Source organism: Mesoplodon densirostris, chromosome 1 (genome assembly GCF_025265405.1).
Source record: "Mesoplodon densirostris isolate mMesDen1 chromosome 1, mMesDen1 primary haplotype, whole genome shotgun sequence".
In the NCBI taxonomy this organism is placed as follows: domain Eukaryota; kingdom Metazoa; phylum Chordata; class Mammalia; order Artiodactyla; family Ziphiidae; genus Mesoplodon; species Mesoplodon densirostris.
In genome coordinates this window covers 113,518,688-113,544,935 of record NC_082661.1, presented here as the reverse complement: position 1 = coordinate 113,544,935, position 26,248 = coordinate 113,518,688, and the positions used below count along the sequence as shown (strand labels likewise).

The 26,248-nt window shown below is 36.7% G+C and overlaps 1 protein-coding gene across 6 annotated transcripts in view; it reads left to right on the top strand.

Annotated features, from left to right (window-relative positions):
- The window catches only part of ARID4B (AT-rich interaction domain 4B), a 127,164-nt gene that overhangs the window by 51,299 nt on the left and 49,617 nt on the right, over nucleotides 1-26,248 (top strand). For all 6 annotated transcript variants that reach the window (XM_060107991.1, XM_060108008.1, XM_060107999.1 and 3 more), the window contains exons 5-9: nucleotides 3,794-3,884; nucleotides 6,767-6,846; nucleotides 11,707-11,798; nucleotides 21,450-21,588; nucleotides 25,321-25,400. In XM_060107991.1, the coding sequence (XP_059963974.1) occupies nucleotides 3,794-3,884; nucleotides 6,767-6,846; nucleotides 11,707-11,798; nucleotides 21,450-21,588; nucleotides 25,321-25,400 (482 nt within the window). The remainder of the gene's footprint in view (nucleotides 1-3,793; nucleotides 3,885-6,766; nucleotides 6,847-11,706; nucleotides 11,799-21,449; nucleotides 21,589-25,320; nucleotides 25,401-26,248) is intronic.

Below are 26,248 nucleotides of genomic sequence, written 5' to 3'. Positions count from 1 at the left end.
AGGGAATGTGCGGGTAGCCACTGTGTGCTGTTTGGTCCTTTAGAATGTCTGAAGTGGACATTGGCCTAGCTGGGTGAATTTTAAGAAATGCTAACAGAATTGAAGAGACATTTTTAGATGCAAGAAAAATCCTTTCCTAATGAAGCTGTACTTTTCAGAGAACTAGATAGGTGTGTGTATCTGCCAGTTTTTGTTGGTGGTTGATTTAAAAACTTTTAATTGGATCCCAGGGCATTAGTACCTTGCATATATAGTAGGCACTATGGAGGACTAAAACTTGTACGTTTTTTTAATCTTGCCTTGTGAAAATTATTTTCCACCCTTTCTGTTTTATAGGTGCCATTTTTTTCAAATTTATTTATTTTATTTTTGGCTGCATTGGGTCTTCGTTGCTGTGTGCAGGCTTTCTCTAACTGCGGCGAGCGGGGGCTACCCTTCATTGCAGTGCGCGGGCTTCTCATTGCAGTGGCTTCTTTTGTTGCGGAGCACGGGCTCTAGGCATGCGGTCTTCAGTAGTTGGGGCTCATGAGCTCTAGAGTGCGGGCTCAGTAGTTGTGGCGCCCGGGCTTAGTTGCTCTGCGGCATGTGGGATTTTCCCGGACCAGGGCTCGAACCTCTGTGTCCCCTGCATTGGCAGGCAGATTCTTGACCACTGTGCCACCAGGGAAGTCCCTGTAGCTGCCATCTTTAATTTTACGTGCACATGTATATCACTTGTAGGGACAAAAGGACAAAAACATGCACATGTATAATTTGATGTTAACCGCCATTTATTTAGCACTTATTAGTATGTGTTAGTACTGTGCTAAGTCCTCTGCACATATTATCTTATGTAATTTTCATAATAGCTCTTTACAGAAGAGGAAACTGTGAAGGGAGGTGGGAGGTAAAGTACTCTGGCCGAAGTCTTACAGCCAGTAATGGCAGACAAAGTTCTGATGGACTCACAGCCTGTCATTGAAGCATTGTGCCCCCTGGATGATCAGAACACACACATCTCCATGCCTTATTTGTGTTTTTGCCTCATAAGCACACCAGCGTAGCTCTTCGCTGCCTGACTGCCCTGTTCACCTGGCACAGGCTAGCTGGTACCAACTACAAAACATGTTCAGTGTTGCAAGGGATAGGAAAGACAATTACTTTGTATCCTCAAGCCATCTTTCTCTCCTATTGCTCCAGCCTCTTTGATTGTGGCATAGTTGGTTTATTTTTCTTGTTTTGTTTTTCTTATTTATTAAAATTTTCTTTGTTTTTGATTAGGGCTTAGGACCATTTTGATTTTGATGTATGCAAGTGTGTTAAATTTCGGTCTCAAAATTGTTAAAATATTTCTCTTGCCTATGGAGGGTTTTTTTGTATATAGATTTTGAATTGTTCCCTAATGTACTTTGTGGCTTTCCATCAGCTGATAGAAAGTATTAGCATTTATGTTTCTCCTAGAGGAAATAAACTTCCCATAGTGATGGTCATTTGATCTCAATATATTTTCAGTGAGTTCACATGAAAATAATACTAGACCACTTGAGTATTAAATTTAAAAAAATGTACTATATATTTAATGACGGTAGTCCCTGGTGGTCCAGTTGTTCAGACTCTGCGCTTCCACTGCAGGAGTCCTGGGTTCGATCCCTGGTCGGGGAACTAGGATCCCGCATGCTGCACGGTGTGGCCAAAAAAAAAAAAAGAAAAAAGAAAGTTCTGTTAATTCCTCAGCATTTCCTTCCCTCTTTTGGGCATTGTGTGGGGCTGACAGTCTCTTCTGTGAACAAGTTTATTTTTGTTATCACTGCAAAGACCATATACATTTTATTTTTAATTGAGGTGTAATTGACATATAACATTATTATTAGTTTCAGGTATACAACATAATAGTTCAATATTTGTATGCATTGCAGAAGGATCACCACATTGTCTAGTTAACATCCATCACCATACATGGTTATAAAAAATTTTTTTCTTGTGACGAGGATTTTAAGACTTACCCTGTACTTTCAGACATGCAATACAGTGTTCTTGACTATAGTCACCATGCTGTACATTACATCTCCTTGACTTATTTATTTTATAACTGGAAGTTTGTAGCTTTTGACCCCTTCATCCATTTTGTCCACCTGCACTTCCTTCCCAGCTCTGGCAACCACCAGTCTGTTCTGTGTCTATGAGCTTGGTTTTTTGTTTGTTTTGTTTTTTAGACTCCATGTATATGTGATATTGTATGGTATTTATCTTTTTCTTACTGATTTATTTCACTGAGCATAATGCCCTCAAGGTCCACCCATGTTGTTGCAAATGGCAAGATTTCATTCTTTTTTATGGCTGAATTATACGCACGTGCGCTTGCATGCACACACACACACACACACACACACACACACACATACACATATCTTTGTCCATTCATCCATTGATGGATACTTAGATTGTTTTCATATCTTTGCTATTGTAAATAATGCTTCAGTGAACTTGGGTGCGTGTATATCCTTTTAAATCAGTGTTTTCATTTCCTTTGGATAAGTACCCAGAAGTGAAATTGCTGGATCATACGGTAGTTCTATTTTTAATTTTTTGAAGACCTTCCATACTGTTTTCCATAGTGGCTGCACCAATTTACATTCCCACCAGCAGTGCACGAGGGTTTCCTTTTCTCCAACATCCTGGCCAACACTTTTACTTCTTGTCTTTTTGATAATAAGCCATTCTCATTAGGTGTCAGGAGATATCTCATTGTGGGTTTGATTTGCATTTCTCTGATGATTAGTGATATTGAGCATTTTTCCATGTACTTGTTTGCCATCTGTATGATTTCTGTGGAAAAATGTCTATTTAGGTCTTCTGCCTATTTTTTAAATTGGACTTTTTGCTTTTTTGATATTAATTTTGGAGCTGTTAATATATTTTTGGATATTAACACCTTGTCAGTTGCTTCATTTGCAAATATTTCTTCCATTCGGTAGATTCTGTTTTCGTTTTGTTGATGGTTTCCTTTGCTGTGCAAAAGCTTTTAAGTTTAATTGATTAAGTCCCATTTATGCCTATGTTTTCTTCTAAGAGTTTTATGGTTTCTGGTTTTTAATCCATTTTGAATTTATTTTTGCATATGGTGTGAGAACCTTTGCCCATTTCTCAGTTGGATTGTTTGATTCTTTTTTAGCTGTTGCATTGTATGAGTTCTTTATATCTTTCAGTTTTTAACCCCTTATCAGATATGTGATTTGCGGATACATTTTCTCCCATTCAGTAGGTTGCTTTTTCAAATTTTTGATGATTTCCTTTGCTGTATAGAAGCGTTTTAGTTTGATGTACTTATAAAAACCATATAAATTTATAAATCATATAAATTATCAGCATTTTCTTGATGAGATGAAAATATTTCAAATGACTGTCACTACTGGTACATTATAACTCATAAGGAGAACCTCAAAGTTATTTGTTAATTTTTCCCCAGCCTTCTTCAAAGAAGAGTCATAATATGGGGCAAAGATAGTCAGTTTCACAGACAGGGACCCCCAGACCTGTGAGGGTTCCCAAGACCCTTTCAGGGAGATTGTAAGGGCAAAACAATTTTCATAGTAATACTTAGATATTATTTGCCTTTTTCACTATGTTGACATTTTCACTGATGGTGCAGAAACAGTGGTGAGTAAAATGTCTGGCACCTTAACACAAATCAAATCAGTAGTGATTTTATTCTTCACCATCATGCACTCAATTAGTTTAAAAAAAGAAAGCCAGTTTTTAGTTTGTTCATTTATCTTCTTAAAGTTTTCCTAACTTTTTTTTTTTAATACTTTAGGTTGGAGCTATTGTGGAAGTGAAGAATCTTGATGGCGCATATCAAGAAGCTGTAATCAATAAATTAACAGATGCAAGTTGGTACACTGTAGGTAAGGGAATACATCTTCTTTTAAAAATATATTTTCAATGATAATACAAATAAAACAGATTTTTCTTGATTGACTTCCTCCCCTAGTTGCCGTACATGTTATTACTGTTAATGTTTTTTTATCTTGCCAGATCTTTAAAAAATTTATTTCATAAATATGTACATAACATATAGTTTGAAATTAGTGTATATATTATACAATTGGATTTCTAGCTTTTTTCACTTCAGAGTATATCTTAGAGAAAATTTTTTCATCTTAACCGTTTTTAAGTGTGCATTTCAGTAGTGTTCAGTATATTCATGTTGTTGTGCAACAGATAAATTTTTTTAACTGCAATATTATGTTTCATAGCATTAGATGTACCATAGTGTATTTTCTCTTACTGATGATGTTGCCAGTTTTCTTGCTGTTGTAATAAATGCTGGATTGAATGTCTTTTGTACATGGACATTATTCTAATGTTTCCCTAGTGTGTACATTGAGAACTAGGCATAGATTGAAGGGAAATGTCCTTTTAAAGCTGTAGTAGGTTATGAAAACTGCTTTTCTAAAAGACTGTTAATTTACACTTCCATAAACAGTATATAAGTGTGGTTGTTGTCCTAACCCTTGTCAAATGTGATGTTAGTAATATTTTAAAATTTGTGCCCATCTGGACACAAAATAATATCTCGGTTTTGTTTTAATATGCTCCTCCCATGATTAGTAGTGAGATTGGACATATTTTCGTACGTTTATTGAAAGGAACATTATTTCATTTGTATTTTCTCTCGTTTGAATTGCCAATTTATAGGGTCTTCCCAGACCGCTCCTTTTCCTCCTGGGAAAGTTATCGTTTTCTTATTTTCAGAGTATGAGTTTATATATATATATATATATATATATTTTTTTTTTTTTTTTTTTTTTTTTTTTTTTTTGCGGTGCACGGGCCTCTCGCTGTTGTGGCCTCTCCCGTTGTGGAGCACAGGCTCCGGACGCGCAGGCTCAGCGGCCATGGCTCACGGGCCCAGCCGCTCCACGGCATGTGGGATCCTCCCAGACCGGGGCACGAACCCGTGTCCCCTGCATCGGCAGGCGGACTCTCAACCACTGCGCCACCAGGGAAGCCCCGAGTTTATATATTTAAATGTATAAAGGGAATGTTAACCTTTGCCACTTCAGTTGCCAGTGTTCTTCTATTGCTTTACTCTTATCTCTGCTATCAATTTTCAAATCATAGTCAATTTTCCTGTGGTCACCTTTTCCTTTGTCATTTTAGTTTGAGTCTTGTTTAAGAAGGCTTTCCTTCCATCAGTGTTGTAAATTTGTTTTCCAATGTATTCTTCAATTTAAAGTTCTATTTTTTGTTTTACAAAGAGCTTTTTTATTTCACCCACAGTTTTTTAACATTCTGAAATATAATCAAATACTATTTTTTTCCAAGTTGATAACAGAGTAATTATCCCAGTATTATTTATTGAATGGTAAAAATTCTTACTGTTTAATGATCTCAGAGATGAGAGTAAACATCTAGTAAAATGTCTTTGGTGATGTCAGAATTTGATGGAGCTTTCAAATAGTAATGATGAGTTTTGTGGTATGAGAAAAAAAACCTGGTGGAGAGGGAAAATTTGATTTTGAAGCGTAAGGATATATTTGCATTTGTATAGGTTACAAGACCGTGAGCGGTCTGTGTCGTTAAGTCTGTTTGATAATTAGGTGTGATTGGCACTTTTATCACTGACTATTTTAGTTACTACATTTTTAAAAAGTACGAAGAGTTATTTATCCAGTCTCATGTGATGTAAAAGCTCACATTATAGGGGCCTCCCTGGTGGCGCAGTGGTTGAGAGTCCGCCTGCCGATGCAGGGGATACGGGTTCGTGCCCCGGTCCAGGAGGATCCCATATGCCGCGGAGCGGCTGGGCCCGTGAGCCATGGCCGCTGGGCCTGCGCATCCGGAGCCTGTGCTCCGCAACGGGAGAGGCCACGACAGTGAGAGGCCCGCATACCGCAAAAAGAAAAAAAAAAAAAAAAAACTCACATTATATATAAGAACCTAATTTTGTTTTTTTGGCAAAAACCTCTGTTTATAAAATCAAGGCCTGGTAACTTTATTTAAAATAGAGGTACTCTCTTCCCGTGATTTGTGAGGAATGTAGTATATGCTAAAATTATATCATAAAGTATACATCTATTCTGTGTATATGTAAACTTACAACAAATTTGCTGGGACATTTTAGTACTTTAAATAAGTAGTTTTCAAGTGAGAGCAAATTAGCCACCCAGGGAACATTTGACAATATCTGGAGACATTTTTGGTTGGCACAACTGGGAAGGGGGTGCTGCTGGCATCTGGTGGCTGGAGGCCAGGGATGCTGTTAAATATCTCACAGCGCACAGGTCCCCATGACAGTCTCACTTCTGGTCCAAAATGTTAGTAGTGCTGAGGTTGAGAAACACTGCTTTAAATAATAAAAGTGGGGTAATTTTTAGGGGCAGTCTGAATATATAAACTTGTACTGTTATTTTTTGTTTCTTAGGTAAATTTGTCTGTATTTACCAATAGGAGAATTTGCTTTTTCTTTACCATATTGAGAAGGATTAATCAGCATTTAAAAGGTTTCTTTCTGAAGTGCTAACTTCTTATTTTCATTTGATGTTTTCTGTTCCAGAGAAGATGTTTTCATTACAGGTATATTATTTTTTTTCCCTAGAAATTGGAAAACATACTCTACACTTGAAGTTGTTTGTTACAAAACTTAAAATGTGTACTGAATTTCAGATCTAATCTTTTAAAACAATAGCTCTGTTTGCACTGAGAAAATTAAATGATAATTTATGTCATTTTGTTAATCTTTGAAAAACCCTTCAGTAGTTGCCATTTCTACCTCTTCTCACAGTTTTTGATGATGGAGATGAGAAGACACTGAGACGGTCTTCACTGTGCCTGAAAGGAGAGAGGCATTTTGCTGAAAGTGAAGTAAGTAATCAGTTAACAAATGAACATGTCCTAGTATTTAGTACAGGGGGCAGGAAAGTTCTGCTTTCTCAACTCAAGCAGCTTACTTGTTAATCAGGAAAATTCATTAATACATAACAGCATGAGAGTGTAGTCTGTGAAACCTGTTTAAGGCCTTGTGTTTCAGTACCAGGTTCTCTGTGGGGTTTTTTGTCTAAAAAAAAATGTATTTTAACATTTGTCCATGAAGAAAAAACAACGGGATTGTTTATTACCCTTAGGCAACTTTTTTATAGAGTCCTTTAATTTTTAAATAATTGTAGAAAAGAGCTGTCTTATTTGTAATCTACTTGAACCTCATCATCATTAGAGGCTATGCAGATACTGCAAGCCATCCCTGACTACTACTGCTGCCAACCACTGACATTTACTATAGCCTCTCCTTGAAGAAGGCTTGCCTGACTGCCCTTTCTAAAATAGTCCCTTCCATTCCTCATAACTCTTTAAGGTTGGTTTAGTTTTCTTTATAGCCCAGATCATTCTCACCACCAAAATATGTATATGTGCTTAATTATGTATTGTCTGCCTTCCTCACTAGAATGTGTCTCAGTGGCAGAGATTTTGTATGTCTTCTTCACCACTTTGTTCCCAGTTCCTAGAACAGTGGCTGGCACAAAGTAGGAACTGAATAAACATTAGCTGGATGAATAAATGAAGTGTTCATATTTGCCAGGGACTTTGCTTAGTGGTTTACATACATCCTTGCATTTACAACATTATGAGGGAGATACAATGCTTATCTCCAACTCAGAGTTGATGAAAGTGATGATCAGAACTGGTTCTCAGACCAGCACTTTCTAGCACCAAAATCATGCTCTAAAATTGAAAGATGTTATTAAGTTACTAAGAGTAGAGGGTTCACAAAGTTTTATAAATCAGTAACTTGCAATTCAGAATTTTAAAAATGGACATATTTGTTGCAAATAGTGTTATATTCTCTAGTCCAGCCTATGAATATTAATTAAGGTACAGTGTGGCTGAACCAAGATTTCTTTTTTCTAGTAACTATTTAGAACAGTGTTTTTATGGGGAATTTTAATATTTCTTTTAAATTATTAGACTTTATTTTATGTTTTTTTGTTATTTTCCCTTCCCGTAAATGATTGAATTCCCATTTCAACTCAGAATTTGGGACAGATTCTCTGTATTATGATTCTGGCCTGTCTTTTCAGTCTCATACTCTGCTATTTCCCTGTACTTCTGACTTATAAGGCTACTTGGTGTTTCCAGATTATGGCTCATACTTTCTTTTCTTGGTTTCTGCTGAGCCCTGCTCTTTTCAAGGCCATGAGAAAGGCTTCCTCCTTCATGACTGTCTTTCATGAGCTCTCTAACCAAATTTGATCTCTATATCCTTTGATACTTTTCCACTTCTCTTATTTTTATTTTATGGTCTTTTTGGTTACTTTTATCATTTTTTCAATAAAATTGTAAGCTGTTTTGGCGGAATAGCCAAGTTTTTGTCATCTTGATGGGCTTTCCTTTTCCCAGTAGTGTTTTCTACACAAAAGCCTTCAGTAAATATTTGATGAATTAATTGTGAACGTTTAAATATAGGAAATACATATAGCTTTGGACAAGTACAGTGAATTTGGCTTCTTACACTGATGAAGTAACAGAATTCTGAGTTTATGTAATTCTTAGAAATAATTTCATTTCCCTTAGTTAGAACATGTGATAATTATAGTAGGTTAATGAATATGGGAACTTGAAAACTTGATTTTTTTTTACCTAAGTGAAGGTATATGTCTTATGTATTTAATCCAGAGAAATATCAAAGATACTAATCTTGTATTTGCCAGGAGAATCTTAAGTTGAAATTGTTCATAAGACAGTTGTAATATAAAGGCTGAAGCAATAAGAGCAAGTAGCTCAATGTATCCTTTTTAACTTCAGGAAGGATCGGTTTTACTGTGTGTGGCTATATGTGTTGAACTTCATGTTTTGCTAGAGGGTATTGGAATACTGGTGTATTATTCCTTACCCATTGCCATATGCCACGTGCTATGCTAGGTATTGGGAGTATATGGGTAAGCTAAGTAGATGTGGAATTTATCCTTGGGTAACTTCTTTTTGCTTTTGAAGGAGACAAAGCATTATTTAATCAAAAATATAAAAATTTAAGGGTACTAGGAGCTGTTGGAGACATGGCCAGGAGTATATTTAATCTACCATCTATGTACATTCTTTCCCTTATTTGATATTTCTGCTATTTTCAAAAAGCAGTTTAATTTTTTGGAAGTTTGCTCAGAGAATTGTTATTACTAAATAACTTTGGCCTTTGAGTGGAAAGCCACATGACACTTGGCAGTATTTGGGGTCCTAATCCCATTAATAAGCTTCATACCTAAACAAAGACTTAAATTCAAAATTTTCACGATAAGAGATGACAATAAGCGGGTCAGTCAGTTTGAATTCCCACACGAAAATCACTGGTTCTAGCCATAACCAGCTTAGTGAGGATGTTGCCTATTTCCTGACATCTGTTGGAGTGTTTGGGTATTTCTATAGAGCATTCATAATTTGAATATTATCCAAAAGTAGTTTTATCAGCTGGTATTCTCTCTGTGCATTTACTACATGCAGTTGAAAACTCTGAAGAAAATTTAGATGAAATCCCAGCTCCGTATTTCCTGCAGCCCATTTTAGGTAACAGGGCTATCGGCGTGTTTCCCCCAGGCCTGTGGTATTTTCTTTGAGCCTTTGATATAGCCAGGAGTCTCTGGCTTTGCTCTGTTGGTTTAAGACAGGACAAATCCTACCCTCCCCTTACTCTTTTCTGTCATGTGTAATAAAGGTGTTCCTGCTTTCCAGGATTGGGGCCAGGGACAGAGATACTGCTTCCTATTATTCTAATTCTTTTTTACATACTAGGGAGAGATTGTGGTTTATTTGAGAATTCCTATATGTGATTCCTAGATAACTCTTCAGAAATCCTGGATATTTTCTTTCCTAAATCAAGTGAAGTGACTAGCAGATACTTAAAATAGAAATCATAGTACTTAATAGAAATCTCTGCTTTCAAGAGAGCAGCCTTAATTTTAGGGGAGGGGCATTTAATTCTTTTGTTAGCTTGACAGAAAGTGAAACCAAATTAATTTATTTTTCCTGTTTACCAAATACAGTACTTTGAAATTTTCACCATTGGGAAGCATAATTAGGAGTTAATAACAGGTCATTTCTGAAGAGGTTTTGTCTGGCATATTATTGTATTTGGGCCAGCTTTTGCCTCCAAATATTTTTTAAATGCCCGACTTACAAACTAAATTTGAAAGGTTAGGTTTTCAGCCGTATAAAAGTTACGATTTTTGTCTGTCGTTACTGCGTTTTTCCTATACTGTATTCTTTGTTGTTGGATATCTATATGTACCTCAAATATATTTACATATATTCTAACAAATTATGCAAAATAGATGAATATGCTTCCCCCTTTCATGTTTTAGTTAATCGTTGTTTCAACAAAATTATCTGTTTTAAAAATAAAAGTTAAAGTTTTTCTTTTAAATATTAACATTAGTTTGTATTTAGATATCTGATCTTTAAGTTGATGGACACCCTTTCATATAACATTCTTGTTTGTAACTTTGAGAAGTCTTTATCCTAAGTAGTTCCTTACCCTCACTTCCACTCTGACAGTTTTCCTGGGCTCTTTAGTTCCCCTTGTGTTCATAAAAGTATCTGCAATAGCAAAGGTTCTCATGGAGGAATAAAAGGAATAGTAACTGTGGAAAATCATTAAGATGCAGAAAAAGTAAGAATATTACCAACATTGATATTGGTTGGGATAGCATCTTCAGATTGATACCTTAACTTTTTAGATATATAAACCTTTTCAGGAAATAATGGCACGAAAAATCCAAGAAGTCTCTGATATGGAGAAACAAAGGGATTTCAGAATCCCTTTTTCTTCATTCTGCTTTTAACCAACAACCAGTTCCTTCCCTGGAAATCATTATTTTTGAATGGGGTGAGGGACAAAAGGGTTGACATGAGTTACCAGTTGGTAACAAGAAAGAAGTGTTCATTTATTGATTATTATCTTCATACCAAGCACAGTATTAGATGTTGCAGATTAAAAAGGAAGGGAAAATAAAATATTAACTGTAGAAAAACTGATTTTTACATTTTCTTCAGAAAAGGTTTCTTGCAGGAAATTCCCAGGCCGTCTAGTGGTTAGGTGCTTTCACTGCTGGGGCCCGGGTTTGATCCCTGGTTGGGGAACTAAGATCCCACAAGCCGCAAGGGACGGGGGTGGTGGGGTGAGGGGTCGGGGGAGAAAGGTTTACTGCAGAAAATGTTTGCAAAGTCATAATCTAGGATATCTGAGGCCCTTTTCTCAAGCAGTTGATGCTTATCCTGATAATTTCGTTACTGTTACTTACTAAGAATTCTATCTTGTGGATTGGGATTCCCTATATGCAAAGAAAAATTTGAGCTGCAGTTGGCCCAACCTAGGGGTTAGGTACTTGCACATAGGTTTCTTATCTCTCAAATCTGTTGTTTCCACTGAGTTTTATTTGTTTTGTTTTATATTTTAATCATTCTTAGAAGTCTCTCAATCCTCAAATAGATAATGAAATTATCTAGAGAGAACAACTAAATTTCTTTTCACTTTTTTTTTCCAGCCATGGGCTCATTCATCTTTATTCTATCATCTTTGAAATGAGAGTTTTCTATCTTTAGGAAAGTTGTATTTTTGTCTCCCTCAGGGGAAGTTTTAAATCTCAAAATCTAAGCATATTCTTAAACTGATTTGGTTTAAAAAGAAAAAAAAAACTTGCAACGTAATAACTTTTGATGGGTTTATGTTCCTACCCACAGACATTAGACCAGCTCCCACTCACCAACCCTGAACATTTTGGCACGCCAGTCATAGGAAAGAAAACAAATAGAGGAAGAAGATCTAATCATATGTAAGTTCATTTTCATAACTATTAGTTGAACCTGAATTCATTTCTCCTTCCAGTATTGTTTTAGTAGTTATTAATTTTAAATTGTAACTTGCAAAATGCTAACTGAATGGAAGAGTACTTTCAGACTCTTTGGGATGGGTGCTTGAGGTTCTCCATGCTCCGTCAACTTTAACAGCTATATTATTTATCTGCCTGCCATTTCTCCTCACACGTATCTTGATGTCATTGTCAAAATGGAATTAGTCAATATTTCCTGAGTGATACATCCTCTGTTTTCATGATGTCATGTTTTTTATTTATGCTGTTTCTGTCTTAAATGCCACCCTTCCATGCCACCGGCTCACTCATTCTTCAGTTCTTAACCAGAAATGCTCCCACATTTATGTGAACCATTTTGTGCCTCCCCTCTCTTTCCTTAAAAACAGACATGTTTTTTCTCCTCTGAGCCCTCTAAATCCTTTGCGTTTATCTAATGTCATAGACAGTATTTCACCTATTATTATCATTGTTGTGTTTATTTTCCCTTCCTAGTAATTTAAATCTTCCTGACAGCCAAGCTATCTTACTTATTTTTATGTCTTCTTACAGTTGTGACACATGTTCTGCATATTTAACAAATTATTTTCAATGAAATGTGCTTAGGCTCCAAAAGGCTTTAAATTAAAAAGGATCACAGGATCAAAGAGTCATGAAATTTCAGGTCATCAGAGAGAAAGAAACAATCTTCAGACAGTTCTAGGAAGAAAAAAATAATTTATTGCAAAGGAGTGAGAAGCAGAATGGCAACAGACTTCTCAATAGTAACACTAGATGCTAGTGGTCAGTAGAATGCAAAATGGAGAAATGGAAGTTTCTATTAAAGGGAGGACTTGTTATCTAGGATGATGGAACATTGGGGGGAAATTAAAGATATGATGATAACAAACAGAGAAAAAAATAGTAAAGGCATTTAGTTACTCCCCTCAAAATTATATAAGAAAAGAACACTATATTAGTAGGATGGAGTGTAGAGAGGTTGCTTAAATATAAAAGCTAAGTCCTTAAAACAACGGGAAGTCAATACAATAACGTCTAAAATGTATAAATATAGAAATAGCGGTATAGGAATATTATTTAGAGATAAGGTATTAACTGTCAGAGCTGAAAGAGTTAAAAGCAGTTGCCTCCACAGAGCAGAAGAAAATGGGAGAGGATGGGGCAAGAGAATGTAGTTTTTAATTTATTCTGTTGGAGGTTAAATTGTTTAAAAACGATTTTGAATATTTTACTCGGGTAAAATTTTTAAAAATTTAATGTGCCTGAGCCAAATATTGTCAGAGTAGCTATTAAAAATATTGAATTGAGGGACTTCCCTGGCGGTCCAGTGGTTAAAACTCCACACTTCCATTGCAGGGGTCTCAGGTTCGTTCCCTGGTTGGGGAACTAAGGTTCCACGTGCCTCACTGCGTGACCAAAAGATAAAGAAAAAAAAAACACTCCAAAGTATTGAGTTGAATTATTGAAACTTGTAATGTAAGTGAATGCTTTCATTCAAAGTAATAGAGTTAGGTATTAAATCTAATAGTGGCTAAGCTTTGGAGATAAAAATTGGGTAAGCTCTATCTCTCATATAGCTTAGTTTCAGCCTTACAACGAACTCATGAAGGTAGGTATTATTTTTACCCCTATTAAAAATTGGGGAAATTGGCCTCAGAGACAGCAGCTAATCCAAGGAACACAGGAAGGAAGGGACCAGGACTTGAACTCACCCGTGTTCCATAGGCCTTTTCCCATTCAATTGATTGACTCTTTTTTGTCTAGAGTACTACAGTTACTTTCCAAATGAGTTTTAACAGGAAATAAATAATGACTCATTTGAGGGAGGGAATTAAAAGACTAATCCTTGCATTGAAAAAATATATAATATTACTTATTTTTCTACTAGTGATTTGGGCCATGCATTTCTTTTTCTCACTTAACTCTGAATATTTTAGAAAATGTTTTTCTCAATTAATAGGTGAAAAATGTCTGTCACTTGCAGTGTAACTTGCTGGTCACTTGATTATTTTTAGGATACTGAGGTTGTAACTATTATTTACTCTTCTTTGTGTAACTTTGAAAATATGAGTCTTCTAGTCAGAAAGGAAAATAGATGAAAAATGTGTAATGGCATTATTAGTATGAAAGAGTCCTCTTGTGATTACTAGATGTTATTGTGATCTAATATTGTTTTCAGTTTTTTCAGAGGGCTATTACATTGCCATAAAATATTCACTGAAGCACTTATAGGTTAAATCTTTTGACATCTCTTTGAAAGTTAATAACTTCAATTGTGAATTAAAATTTTATCTACCATTGATCATTAGGGTCTTCCCGTAGCTTTATAGTCAACTCTTTTTTTTTATATATATAAATTTATTTATTTACTGTTTTTGGCTGCATTGGGTCTTTGTTGCTGTGCGTGGGCTTTCTCTAGTTGCGGCGAGCGGGGGCTACTCTTCGTTGTGGTGTGCAGGCTTCTCATTGTGGTGGCTTCTCTTGTTGTGGAGCACAGGCTATAGGTGTGTGGGCTTCAGTAGTTGTGGCAGGCGGACTCAGTAGTTGTGGCTCACGGGCTCTAGAGCGCAGGCTCAGTAGTTGAAGTGCACGGGCTTAGTTGCTCCGCGGCATGTGGGATCTTCCTGGACCAGGGCTTGAACCCATGTCCCCTGCCTTGGCAGGTGGATTCTTAACCACTGCGCCACCAGGGAAGCCCGTAGTCAGTTTAATTAACTATGATTGATGATGTCAGAACAGTGAGGTGTGGGTGTATTTAATGTAAAATTATTTCATTGGCAAAGATTTTCCACTTCTCTAGCTCTTGAGAGTGGAAGTGTGGCTGAGTTAAGAGTGTGAACAGTAGGGACTTCCCTGGTGGTCCAGTGGTTAAGACTCTGTGCTTCCGCTGTAGGGGTATGGGTTCGATCCCTGGTCAGGGAACTAAGGTCCAGAATGCCGCACGACCCCCCGCCCCCCGAAATAAAAGAGTGTGAACAGTGGAGCAAGATGGCATGGGTTTGACTCCTGCCTCTGCCACTTCTTTGCTGTGTAACCTTGGGTAGGATGCTTTGTCTTTTCATGCTTCAATTTCCTCATCCATAAAATTGAGGTAATAGTATTCCTTGTCTCTGAGAGTTGTTGCAAAGGTGAAATGAATTCTGTCCTTTAAAGGGTTTAAGTAGTAATCACTATGTAAGTACTGGATATCATCATCATGTATTGAATGAAAAAATTTTAATGAAATACTAGTATGTAACATTTCATTTACATGTAAAAATGTGTTTATATGTGAGTATGTAAAAATTCTGCTTACTAGTGCTTATGTCCAACAGGAAGGACTGTTTTTAGCTATATTTTATGAATTTAAAAACACTATTCCTGTATTATGTATTATATACATATTATAGGGAAAACAGTTTTTGAATCAAGAATTCTTTCAATTTTGAAAAAAATTGCATCTAATATTTAACATATTTTACCTTTCTACAAATGTCATCCAGAAGTGTAAAAAAATTTTTTAAATAAGATAATTTATGGAATATCACATAGAATGGTCTACAAAAAGGACCAAACGGGAATTCCGTGGTGGTCCAGTGGTTAGGACTCCGTGCTTTCAATGCCGAGGGCCCAGGTTCAGTTCCTCGTCGGGAAACTAAGATCCCACAAGCCGTGTAGTGCGGCTCCCCCAAAAAAAGACCGAAAATTATAGTCTGTTAAAATGTCTGCTATGTTTCTTAGCTGAGGTCTCCCTTTCTTGTATATGAGAAGAAAGCATGCAGTTGTCACTGAGCAAGTTTATCTTTGCTTTCTAAAGACTCTAGCAAACATTCTAAGTTAGCGATTTTCCTGTTGAGAATCTGTGTGTAATGAAAGATTTGCTGTTAGGATCGTGTTGTACACGTGCAAAGTATGAAGGCAGGCGAAAGGTTGAGAGTTACTACTGTTGGAAATGAAGCGCAGCCCATCTGCAGTCTTACTTTGCTTGCTGTTCCTTCTGCCTCACTACTGTAGTCTTTCTCACTGCCAAGAGACGTCATGATGTTCATGCTTAGTGCTTTAAGCCTTGGTGTGTAAGTGCCACAGGCAAGTACCACAGTTTAAAGTGCCCATCTCCTTAAATTACGCTTCCTCAAAGTTCTTTCTCCCCTTTCTTCAGAGTGATTTTCTGCAACAAAGTCTGGAACCTGGATCTTAAGGTCATTTATCTGACCTTCATTTCCTCTTCCATTACTCAACTCAAAAAGGTCTTCATTATGGTTCTCTGATTGCCATTTAAAATTTGTACAAAGATAGATAAGGTTATCTCTTCTCAGGATTCCCCGGACTCCACTGTTGCAATGATATATCACTACCTTTGTTTTCTTTTAAGAACTGTTAATCCACATACCAGTTGATCTGCCTCCAGCTATTCCAAAATTATTTTTGATACCTTCCTTTAATTGTTTTATTTATATTCTGCTTTTAATCCTAATATATTCAGATATTTTGTTTTTCAAAGATTATCATCCTCTAGCTTAATTTTTTTAAAGCAAGTTATTGATCCTTTTGATTATGTATAACTTGAGTGAATTTTGCCCTTACAATTTACGTTGTATGCAGAGGTTTTCTTTGATTCTACCTAAAGAATAGAATTCTGAAATTATAGAAGTATTTGTGACCCTCTCCCTCAAAAGTTTTTTCCAATAACCTGGCAAAAGTATATATGCAACTGCTATTGTAGGAAGGTAGTCTACTTGCTGTTATCCTTCAGAAAAAGGATAAAGCATAATAAGGCTTATAATGATACTTGTTAGAGATCATTTGTGGGTACAGGTTCTACCCAGTGACAGTGCTAAGGTTTACCCAGTAAACTAGTGATTTGTACCTGGTATACAGGTCTGCAGACCTTTAACAATTTTTTTTTTTTTTTTTTTTTTTTTTTGCGGTACGCGGGCCTCTCACTGCTGTGGCCTCTCCCATTGCGGAGCACAGGCTCCGGACGCGCAGGCTCAGCGGCCATGGCTCACGGGCCCAGCCGCTCTGCGGCATGTGGGATCTTCCCGGACCGGGGCACTAACCCGTGTCCCCTGCATCGGCAGGCGGACTCTCAACCACTGCGCCACCAGGGAAGTCCTAAAAAATTTTTTTTTTTATTGAGGTATAATTCACATGTAAAATTCACCCTTTTAAAGTATTCACTGTCAGTGTTTTTTAGTATATTCACAACATTTTTACAACCAGCACCACTATCTAAGTCCAGAAGTTCTTTTTATTATTCACTGCTTTATTCTGATATGAGAATTTTTATCTAGTTTCCTTCTTGATAAAAATTGGGAAAAAATTAAAACCCTTTTATTAAGTCCGTACATGTTCTTATGTTCTATATGTTTTAATCTCTAAGAAGCTACACGTTTTCAGTCTTCCTGATACTGACTAATACAGATTTTTAATTTAATGTACAAAATTTGAAACTGAGTTAGTTGTTTGAAAGAATAAGGATCATTGAAGTCTGAATTGCATTTCAGAGATTGAGCCTCTGCAGTTTCTGGCTCAATTTTATATTTGTAGCTCATCATTTGATATTCTTTGGCAAGTGTCTTGTCTAAAGTTCTTCTTACTTGATTTACAATTAATTTACAGTTAATAGTGATGTGTGATCAGCTTTAAGTGTCTAGCTGTTAGTTTGTTTAGTAAACATTCTCATGTAATTAGCTTTGTTTCCAGTGGCATCATCAGACATTATTTCAGAGACAGTACGTTATTTTGTTGTGGCTCTATAAACACATACCTGGTACCAGAGAAGCAACAATGTCGGAGGGGAATAAACACCAAGCAGACTCTCTGCTTGTTCTATCTTTGCTCCCTTAACATATTTCTGATGCTCATTTATTTTAGTATACCAGTTTATTGAGTACTAGTCTTAGGCAAACAATTTCCTGGCTAAACTCCACTAAAAGGTAAAGTTAAAAGGAGCCTTAGGTATAATGGTATGGGTAATACTGGTTGTATACATTATACTGATTGTATACATTTTGTGATTTCAGAAGAAATAGAAATCAAAAGTACCACAGTAAAAAAAAATAAACCTATTCAGTTCATTTACTTAGTCAACAAATATTTATTGAGCATCTGCACTGTGCCAAGCACTGTTCAGGTACTTGGGATATATCAGTGAACAAAACAGGTATTTATAAAATCTCCGGGGCACTTCCGTGGCGGTCTCGGAGTTAAGACTCTGCGCTTCCACTGCAGGGGGCATGGGTTTGATATCTGGTTGGGAAACTAAGATCCCACATTCCCTGCGGTGTAGCCAAAAAAAACCCCTCTGCCTTTAGAGCTTACATTATCTTGTATGCGGGGAGATGGACAATACAGAAAAAAACAGAAGAATTAAGTAAATTATGTAGTATGATAGATTTGTAAGTGCTGTGGAAATAGTAAGAGTAAGGTTGGGCGGGGGGATTGGGATGGGCAGGTTATAAATTTGAATAAGGTGATCAGAGTAACGTAATTGAGGTGACATTTGAACAGACAGAGGAGGTGAAAAAGTTTCCAGATTTCTGGGGATAAAGCATTCTAGGCTGTTTCTCTGCCAAGGGGAGGAGTAGTTGGTGGAGAAAGTGAGGTCAGGGGATCTTCTGTTTTTTTAAGTGGGAGAAGTAACAGCATTTTCTTAGAAATAACACTATACTGGTAGGACTCAATCTAGTAGAGGCAGAAAAATTGATACAGGAGAGAGAAGCGAGCATTGCTGGAATAAAGGCTTGAGTAGGTGAGAGGGAGGAGGAAATCTAGTCCACGAGTGGGGAATGGTTTTGGAGTGGAGTCTGGACATGATGGGAGGTGGATGGATGTTTTATGTAGCCAGTCAGTTTACATTTTTATATATATAACTTTCTCGTGTCTGAAGTCTTCACATTTGTTAAGTCTTTTGAAAGAAATCAGAATTTTCATTACTGTTGCAGATGACATTGTTAGCCAAGTAAGGCCCAGTTTTCTCGTTCTATGTTTTACGGATTTGATTAATGTTATTTGTGACATTGTGACTTTCTGTCTTGCTAATGATAATGGCATAAAGGGTGTCCATAAAATCCCAGCTGAATGAGTCTTCTGTGACTACTTTGAAAAAAGCAATAATTACGGTTTTAAGTTTGGTTGTGTTGTCCTTGAGAAGTTCTTCTAATCAAGTAGAAATCAGACTTGAGAAGTCTGTCATTATTATCCCAAGCTTTGTGCCAATTTGTAAGGTTTTATGCTCTGCTAATATGAAGGTGTGTTGGTTTTTCCTGCTGCCTATTACCTACTTTCTAAGTAAGGGTTAAGCTGCTTTAAGTGCCATTTGAAGTACAGTAGTTCTACTCAGTAGCAAATTTTGAAGATTTGCTTTTTTAAAAAAATTCATTTATTTTATTTATTGTTTTTGGCTGCGTTGGGTCTTGATTGCTGTGCGCGGGCTGTTCTCTGGTTGCAGCGAGCGGGGGCTACTCTTCGTTGCGGTGCGTGGGCTTCTCATTGTGGTGCGCTTCTCTTGTTGCAGAGCACGGGCTCTAGGCATGCGGGCTTCAGTAGTTGTGGCACATGGGCTCAGTAGTTGTGGTGCATGGGCTTAGTTGCTTTGCGGCATGTGGGATCTTCCTGGACCAGGGCTCGAACCCATGTCCCCTGCATTGCAAGGTGGATTTTTAACCACTGCACCAGGGAAGCCCTGCTTTGTTTTTTTTATCACAGGACAATTTTTAGGTTAATTGAGTGATCACTGAAATCAGATAGTGATATTCCCCCTGTCACTCTCAAATGTTTAATAGTATTATAATAGGTTTTGCTTCCTTTATATTTACGTTGGAATATATAAATTATATTGGAATATATTGGAATATATAAATATAAAAGGATGACAGGGGCCTCCCTGGTGGCGCAAGTGGTTGAGAGTCCGCCTGCCGATGCAGGGGATACGGGTTCGTGCCCCGGTCTGGGAGGATCCCATATGCCGCGGAGCGGCTGGGCCCGTGAGCCATGGCCGCTGAGCCTGCGCGTCCGGAGCCTGTGCTCCGCAACGGGGGAGGCCACAACAGTGAGAGGCCCGCATACCGCAAAAAAAAAAAAAAAAAAAAAAAAAGATGACATATTGTCATCCTGTTTTATTTTATAGAAATATCATTTTTATTTTATTATATTTCTCATTCTCTTGCAGTCTATTTATTCAGCATTCTTAGTATCATTACTTATTCTGGGCATTTTTTTTTTATTCATAAAGCCCATTTAATTTTTATTGGAGTATAGTTGCTTTACAATGTTGTGTTTCTACTATACAACAAAGTGAATCAGCTATACGTATACATATGTCCCCTCTTTTTTGGATTTCCTTCCCATTTAGGTCACTACAGTTATTGTGGGCATTTTGAGCACAGTTATTAGAACCTGTTTTCTTTACCACTAATTGTGGGCTTTCTCGGAATCAGATTCAGAATTTGTTTTTGTTTTCCTTTTAGTTTTCCTTTTTTTTTTTTTTTTTTTTGGCGGTACGCGGGCCTCTCACTGTTGTGGCCTCTCCTGTTGCGGAGCACAGGCTCTGGACGTGCAGGCTCAGTGGCCATGGCTCACAGGCCCAGCCACTCCGTGGCATGTGGGATCCTCCCGGACCGGGGCTCGAACCTGTGTCCCCTGCATCGGCAGGCGGACTCCCAACCAGTGCGCCACCAGGGAAGCCCAAGGAGTTTTTAACATAATACAGAAGAACCATATTGTGCATCTTATGAATATGTAGTTTGTGTATATTTGATACTAAAGACACCAATGGTGATCTCTTACCAGAGTGTTTCCTCTCCCCAGCCTGATCCCCATTAATAAAGATCTGCCTTCCCCTTTTTAAAATGAGCTTTGGGGGCTTCCCTGGTGGCGCACTGCTTGAGAGTCCGCCTGTCGATGCAGGGGACGCTGGTTCGTGCCCCGGTCCGGGAAGATCCCACGTGCCGCAGAGCGGCTGGGCCCGTGAGCCATGGCCGCTGAGCCTGCGCGTCCGCAGCCTGTGCTCCGCAACGGGAGAGGCCACAACAGTGAGAGGCCCACGTACTGCAAAAAAAAAAAAAAAAAAAAAAATCTCATAAAATGAGCTTTGGAGGAATTCCCTGGCGGTCCAATGGTTAGGACTCCGAGCTCTCACTGTGGTGGCCCGGGTTCAGTTCCTGGGTCGGGCAACTGAAGATCCTGTAAGCCGTGTGGTGTGGCCAAAATAAATAAATAAATAAAATTAGCTTTGTACTGGGAGTGTAAAACTACCATCTCCAGAATTCCTTTAATTTGAGAGGAGGATCTAGTATATTTTAGTGCAGTACTGGGATGCTTCATATGGAGCCTTTAGCTTTTTGAGAATTTGGGGACCAGTGTTATTCTGTTCTGATCTTTCCCTTAATCTTTTAAAATAGCACTAAATAAATCCAGAAGATTTTTAGGAAAATGGATTGCTTTCCTCTAATGATAACCTTTTTAAAATTATTATTCTTTAGAAATTTAGAAAATTATTTAAAAATTTAAATTAGCCATTCTGTAGGTTGTAGGAAACGGGGTAAGATTTCTAGAATACCTGTACTCATCAGCTTGGTGTGCTTATTCTTTGTGAAGATAAATAGAAATATTTCATTTTTTTTCTTTCCCTAGACCAGAGGAAGAGTCTTCTTCATCCTCCAGTGATGAAGATGAGGATGATAGGAAACAGATTGATGAGCTGCTAGGAAAAGTTGTATGTGTAGATTACGTTAGTTTGGATAAAAAGAAAGCACTATGGTTTCCTGCATTGGTGAGTAACTTCAGTATGAAAGTTTAACTTTCAACTATATAAGTTCATGAAGAAAATAGTTGATTTTCTTACTAGTGTTTTTTCATAGGTACAAAATGGGGAAATGGTTTTAGCATCATTCAGTTCACACAAAATTCCTTGAAAGTTATTTCTGAGTACAAAGAACTCCTGAAGTCATCCGAGAAAGGATGAAAATCATGATAATTTTAGAGGCTAGGTATGTTACACTGCTCAATTTGGGGTGAAAAATTCCTCATGCAAACTTTTAAAACTTCTAAACCTACCATGCAAAAGGCTGCAAAAGAAGAACAGAATTTTATTTTCTACTGTTGTCTACAAATGATATCTATTTTTCATCCTTTTTGTAAACATTTTGTATTCTTTATCCCAAGTGTTTAGTGTTTTGCACAAAATAAGTGCCCAATAATTGTCAACTCTTACAGTTATAATTAAAACTGATGAGGGCAATTATTTTAATAAATATAAATACTTTATGATACCTTTGTACCTCTGCATATATCCTTCTATCCATTACACATTTATTGGATGCCTGTTATGTGTAAGGATTGTGCTAATGTCTTTATGCTGATTATGAGGTATGTATTATTTATCCTCATTTAGAGATAAGGAAACTGAGTGTTAGAAGGTTTAACTAACTTGTTGAGCTTTGGGTTAATGGCAAGCTAAAAACTTAAGTGTAAGTGTATGTGATCATTTCTTTTTTCCTAAAGCACTAAGATTCTTTGAAAGAATTTCTTTTGAAAACATGTTTTAAAAGAGCTTTGTGTGTCTTTTTCTAAAACAAAAGGAACATTAAAATTTGCACTTTAGTATTTTCAGTATTAATATTCTCTCATCATAATTTCTAAATAGTTTCCTTGATGATGAGAAAAATATTTAAAGATATACAATACTGAAAGGTTAGTAATCTGCTTAGTCAACGATTTTATCATTATTTTAAAAATCTTAGCATTAGTGATACATATTATCTTCCCCACAAATTTGAGATCTTTTGGAAAGTGATAAATAATTTTTGTCAACTAGAGTGTGAAATTGTGTTTTGAATCAAACAATCTTGACATAATCACATAAATAGTATTTGCATTTCTATTTTTAAAATTAGTGTTTATAAATTGAGTAAATTTTAACAACTGCTTGGTAACATCATGTTAGAGAACAATTGCATACTTCTAGGAACTATTAATAGTCACCATGTTTTGAGCACTTGCCCTGGCCAGGCCCTGTGCTAGCTTGTTCATGTAAGCACATGGTCTTATTTAATCCTAATTGAGGCTGAAACATAAGTGGTATTTACCCCCATTTTAAGGGGAGGAAATCTTAGCTTCCCTGACTCATGCAGTCCTCTTTTTCATTTTCCTCTACTGTTTCTCCTTTAACCAAGCTTTAAATGTTGTTGTTCAAGGTTCAGAATGTATCACATTGTATTCTCTTTAGGGTGATCTCATCCCCTTTTATAGCATTGGTTGCAGAGATAATAAACTGAAATGTCTTAGGGACCAAAGAAAATCACATGCATGGGTGAATGGGATAAAATGTGGATTGTAGTTCCTGTAAGAGAATGGAGAGTGAACCCACTTACACGCCATTGTCAGCACTGGCCAAAGCTGTCACGTGTGTGGTTTTCAAAATCCTAAGCTCATGAGAAAGAAAAAAATGTGTGCTTTTGGCTCACAGTTTTAGAGCTCTGATATTTAGACTGTTTACTCCCAAGTTTATAGCTTAGAGTTCAGACCCCTACTCTGAGCTCTGGACCTGGGTATCTATCTATCATTATCTCCACTTGGCTGCCCTTTAGTCACCTCAAAATTTAATTCACCTCAACATTTAATAAGCCTGAAGCTAAATTTATTCTCTCCTCTCTCATTCCCAAACATGACCCATTGTCTCCTCTCCCTGTGAATGACACCATTTGCACAAGGCAGAAATGTAAGCATCCTTTTCTCTGTCATCTCTGCACTTCCCTAATTATCTCTACTATTTCTTGTTCCTTTAATTTACCATCAGCACCACTTTACATCCAGGTCACCATCTCTCACCTGGAAGATTTGCAGTAGCTTCATCTCTTCCAACTCTTGTCCTTCTCTGGTCCATTTTCTTTATGACAGTCAAAGTAATTTTTTAAAAGGCAATTCTATTATGACATTATCTTGCTTTGGATCCTTCCCTTGAAGAGTTTAGATTTTATCCTCAGAATTAACATGGCATACAAGATTGACAGGTCTGAACTCTGCTTACCTCACTTATTCAGCCCAGGCAGAAAGTTAGCTACATTGACCTTTTGCTTCCTGGAATGGGCTCCACTGCTTGCTGTGTCAGGCCCTTTGCATAATCTGTTTCCTCTGCTTGCAGCGCAGCCCTGTGGTACACACGTGTACACACATACATCCTTCATCAAGCCAGTTCCTACTCAGCTTTCAAAGCTGAGCTTAAATGTTGTGTCCTCAAGAAAGTGGTACCTGACCACCTAGATAAAGACTTACCACAATAGCAGTTAAATAAATGTGCACTTACTTGTTTAGTGCTTGTCTTCCCAGCTAGAATACAAGCTCATTGTGGGGAGGAACGGTGACTGACTAGGCCTCTGTGGTCTAGTATGGTACCTTGATGAAATAGTTAATATTTGTAGAGTGACTGGATGAATGAATAAACAGATATTAAGTACTTACTTCTGGACCTTATTGAAATGATAGGAAAGTTTTCATAGATGCTAACGCATGTAAAAGACTTTCATGAGTGAATTATTTCATAATGCCATCAACATTTAAGCAATGCTTAATGCAGTGCAGTTACAAGTATGGAAATTGTTAACCTTTTAAAGACTGAACTAGAACTTACCTGTTTCTCACTCCTCTCAAACCTGTGGTGAGATTACATGCCTTTATGTACTGTTGTGTCATTTTTCAGAGCTAATGAGACAGTCCTTAAATCTGTCATACTTACTTAGCCCATTTTTCATTAAAAACTGTAACTATACTATTGTTCTTGGTATATATAGTGGGCTATCTCGGGATTAAAATAATAAAAATTTATAGGTGTCTTACATTAGTATTACCTTTGGGAAGGCATGCTTTATCCTTACTTTAAATAATAGTTGAGATGACTTCAAATAAAATAAATCTTTTATTTTGTTCATAATAAATCTTATACAGACCCCAGGAAGGTACCCAGTTTAAAATGCTTACTTTTTAGAGTGGGTAATATTATGGAGAAATTTTAGCATGTGTTAAAGTGTATATTTAAATGTAGATAATCAGTAGAACATCATCTCTGTCTTTTTAAAGATAGAGACTGCTCTGATTAAGGTTCTGATACCTGATTCCATTTTGGTCCTGCTGTTCTCTTAGCCCTGCTGCAGACCCTTTGTTAGGACTAGCTCTCCCTCTTTTTCCACCCCTGAGCTACTCTCATTCCAACTTTCTATTTCTGCCTAGACTTGGTCCACAGCTTCAGGCTAGTCATAGCCACAGTTCTGCTGTCAACACCGTGCCTGTGTCAGAAAACAATGTGGATAATCCAGAGAGCTGGAAGGATATAAACTTAAAATTACTTGTGTGTGTTCCCACATGTGTGTGTAACTGTTTACCCTCAAACTAAAATTAGTTTTTAAATTTTAAGCTGAAACTGTTTTGAAAAAGATTTAAATAATTGATACTTATATAACTATCTATAAATGTGCTTTTAGTTATAATAGTTTCACACTTTTTTTAAAAGGTGGTTTGTCCTGATTGTAGTGATGAAATTGCTGTGAAAAAAGACAATATTCTTGTTCGATCTTTCAAAGATGGCAAATTGTAAGTATAATTCACTTGGTATGAAAAATATGCTGTTTTTCCAGATTGGGATGGTAAATTATAAATTAGTTATTTCCAGTGACCTTATGCTTTTCCTTCTCATCATACACAGTGTTTCAGAGTATGATCATTTTTCATATTATCATTAAGTATAGTAGTCTTATGATATGTCTTTTCTTGTTCATTTGGTCTTTTCTAAACTAGACTCTAAGTGCTGTCTAATTTGTCAGTATTTGCCTGTGTAATAGCTGATGATTTATTGAGGAAAATTCGATATATCTACCACATCTAATACTTGATTGATATTGATATATTTATTGTTTTTGAATGTCTTATTAGGATTTTGTATCATTTTTAATTATGTCTAAATGAGTTAGTGTTACCCTGTTGTGTAACATTCGACTTCTGCAGTAGGCTGAGGATGAAAATGAGTTACTATAAATGTATGTTAAGTATTAAGAAAGTGACCTTTCATGTAGAACTTTTCTGGAACTGAAAAACTATGTGTTTTTTTCTTTCTTGAAGAATTGTGTGACTAGAAAATCCATGTATTTTATATTTTGCCTTATTGGGTAACTATACTTTAAAAGGATCATCATGCTTTAAGATTGGTGTTTGGGTTTTCAAGTTCTGAAATGTGATTTTTAAAAAGTCTATATGAAACTCACTTTCACAAAATGGAGATAATCAGAGAAATTTGAACACTGAAATTGAATACTGGTTTGATGATATTAAGAAATTACTGTGAATTTTTAAATGTGTGATAATGATATGGTTATATTTTTAGAAGAATTTTCTTTTAAAGCTCCGTAATGAAATATTATAAATTAAATTATATAATGTCTGGG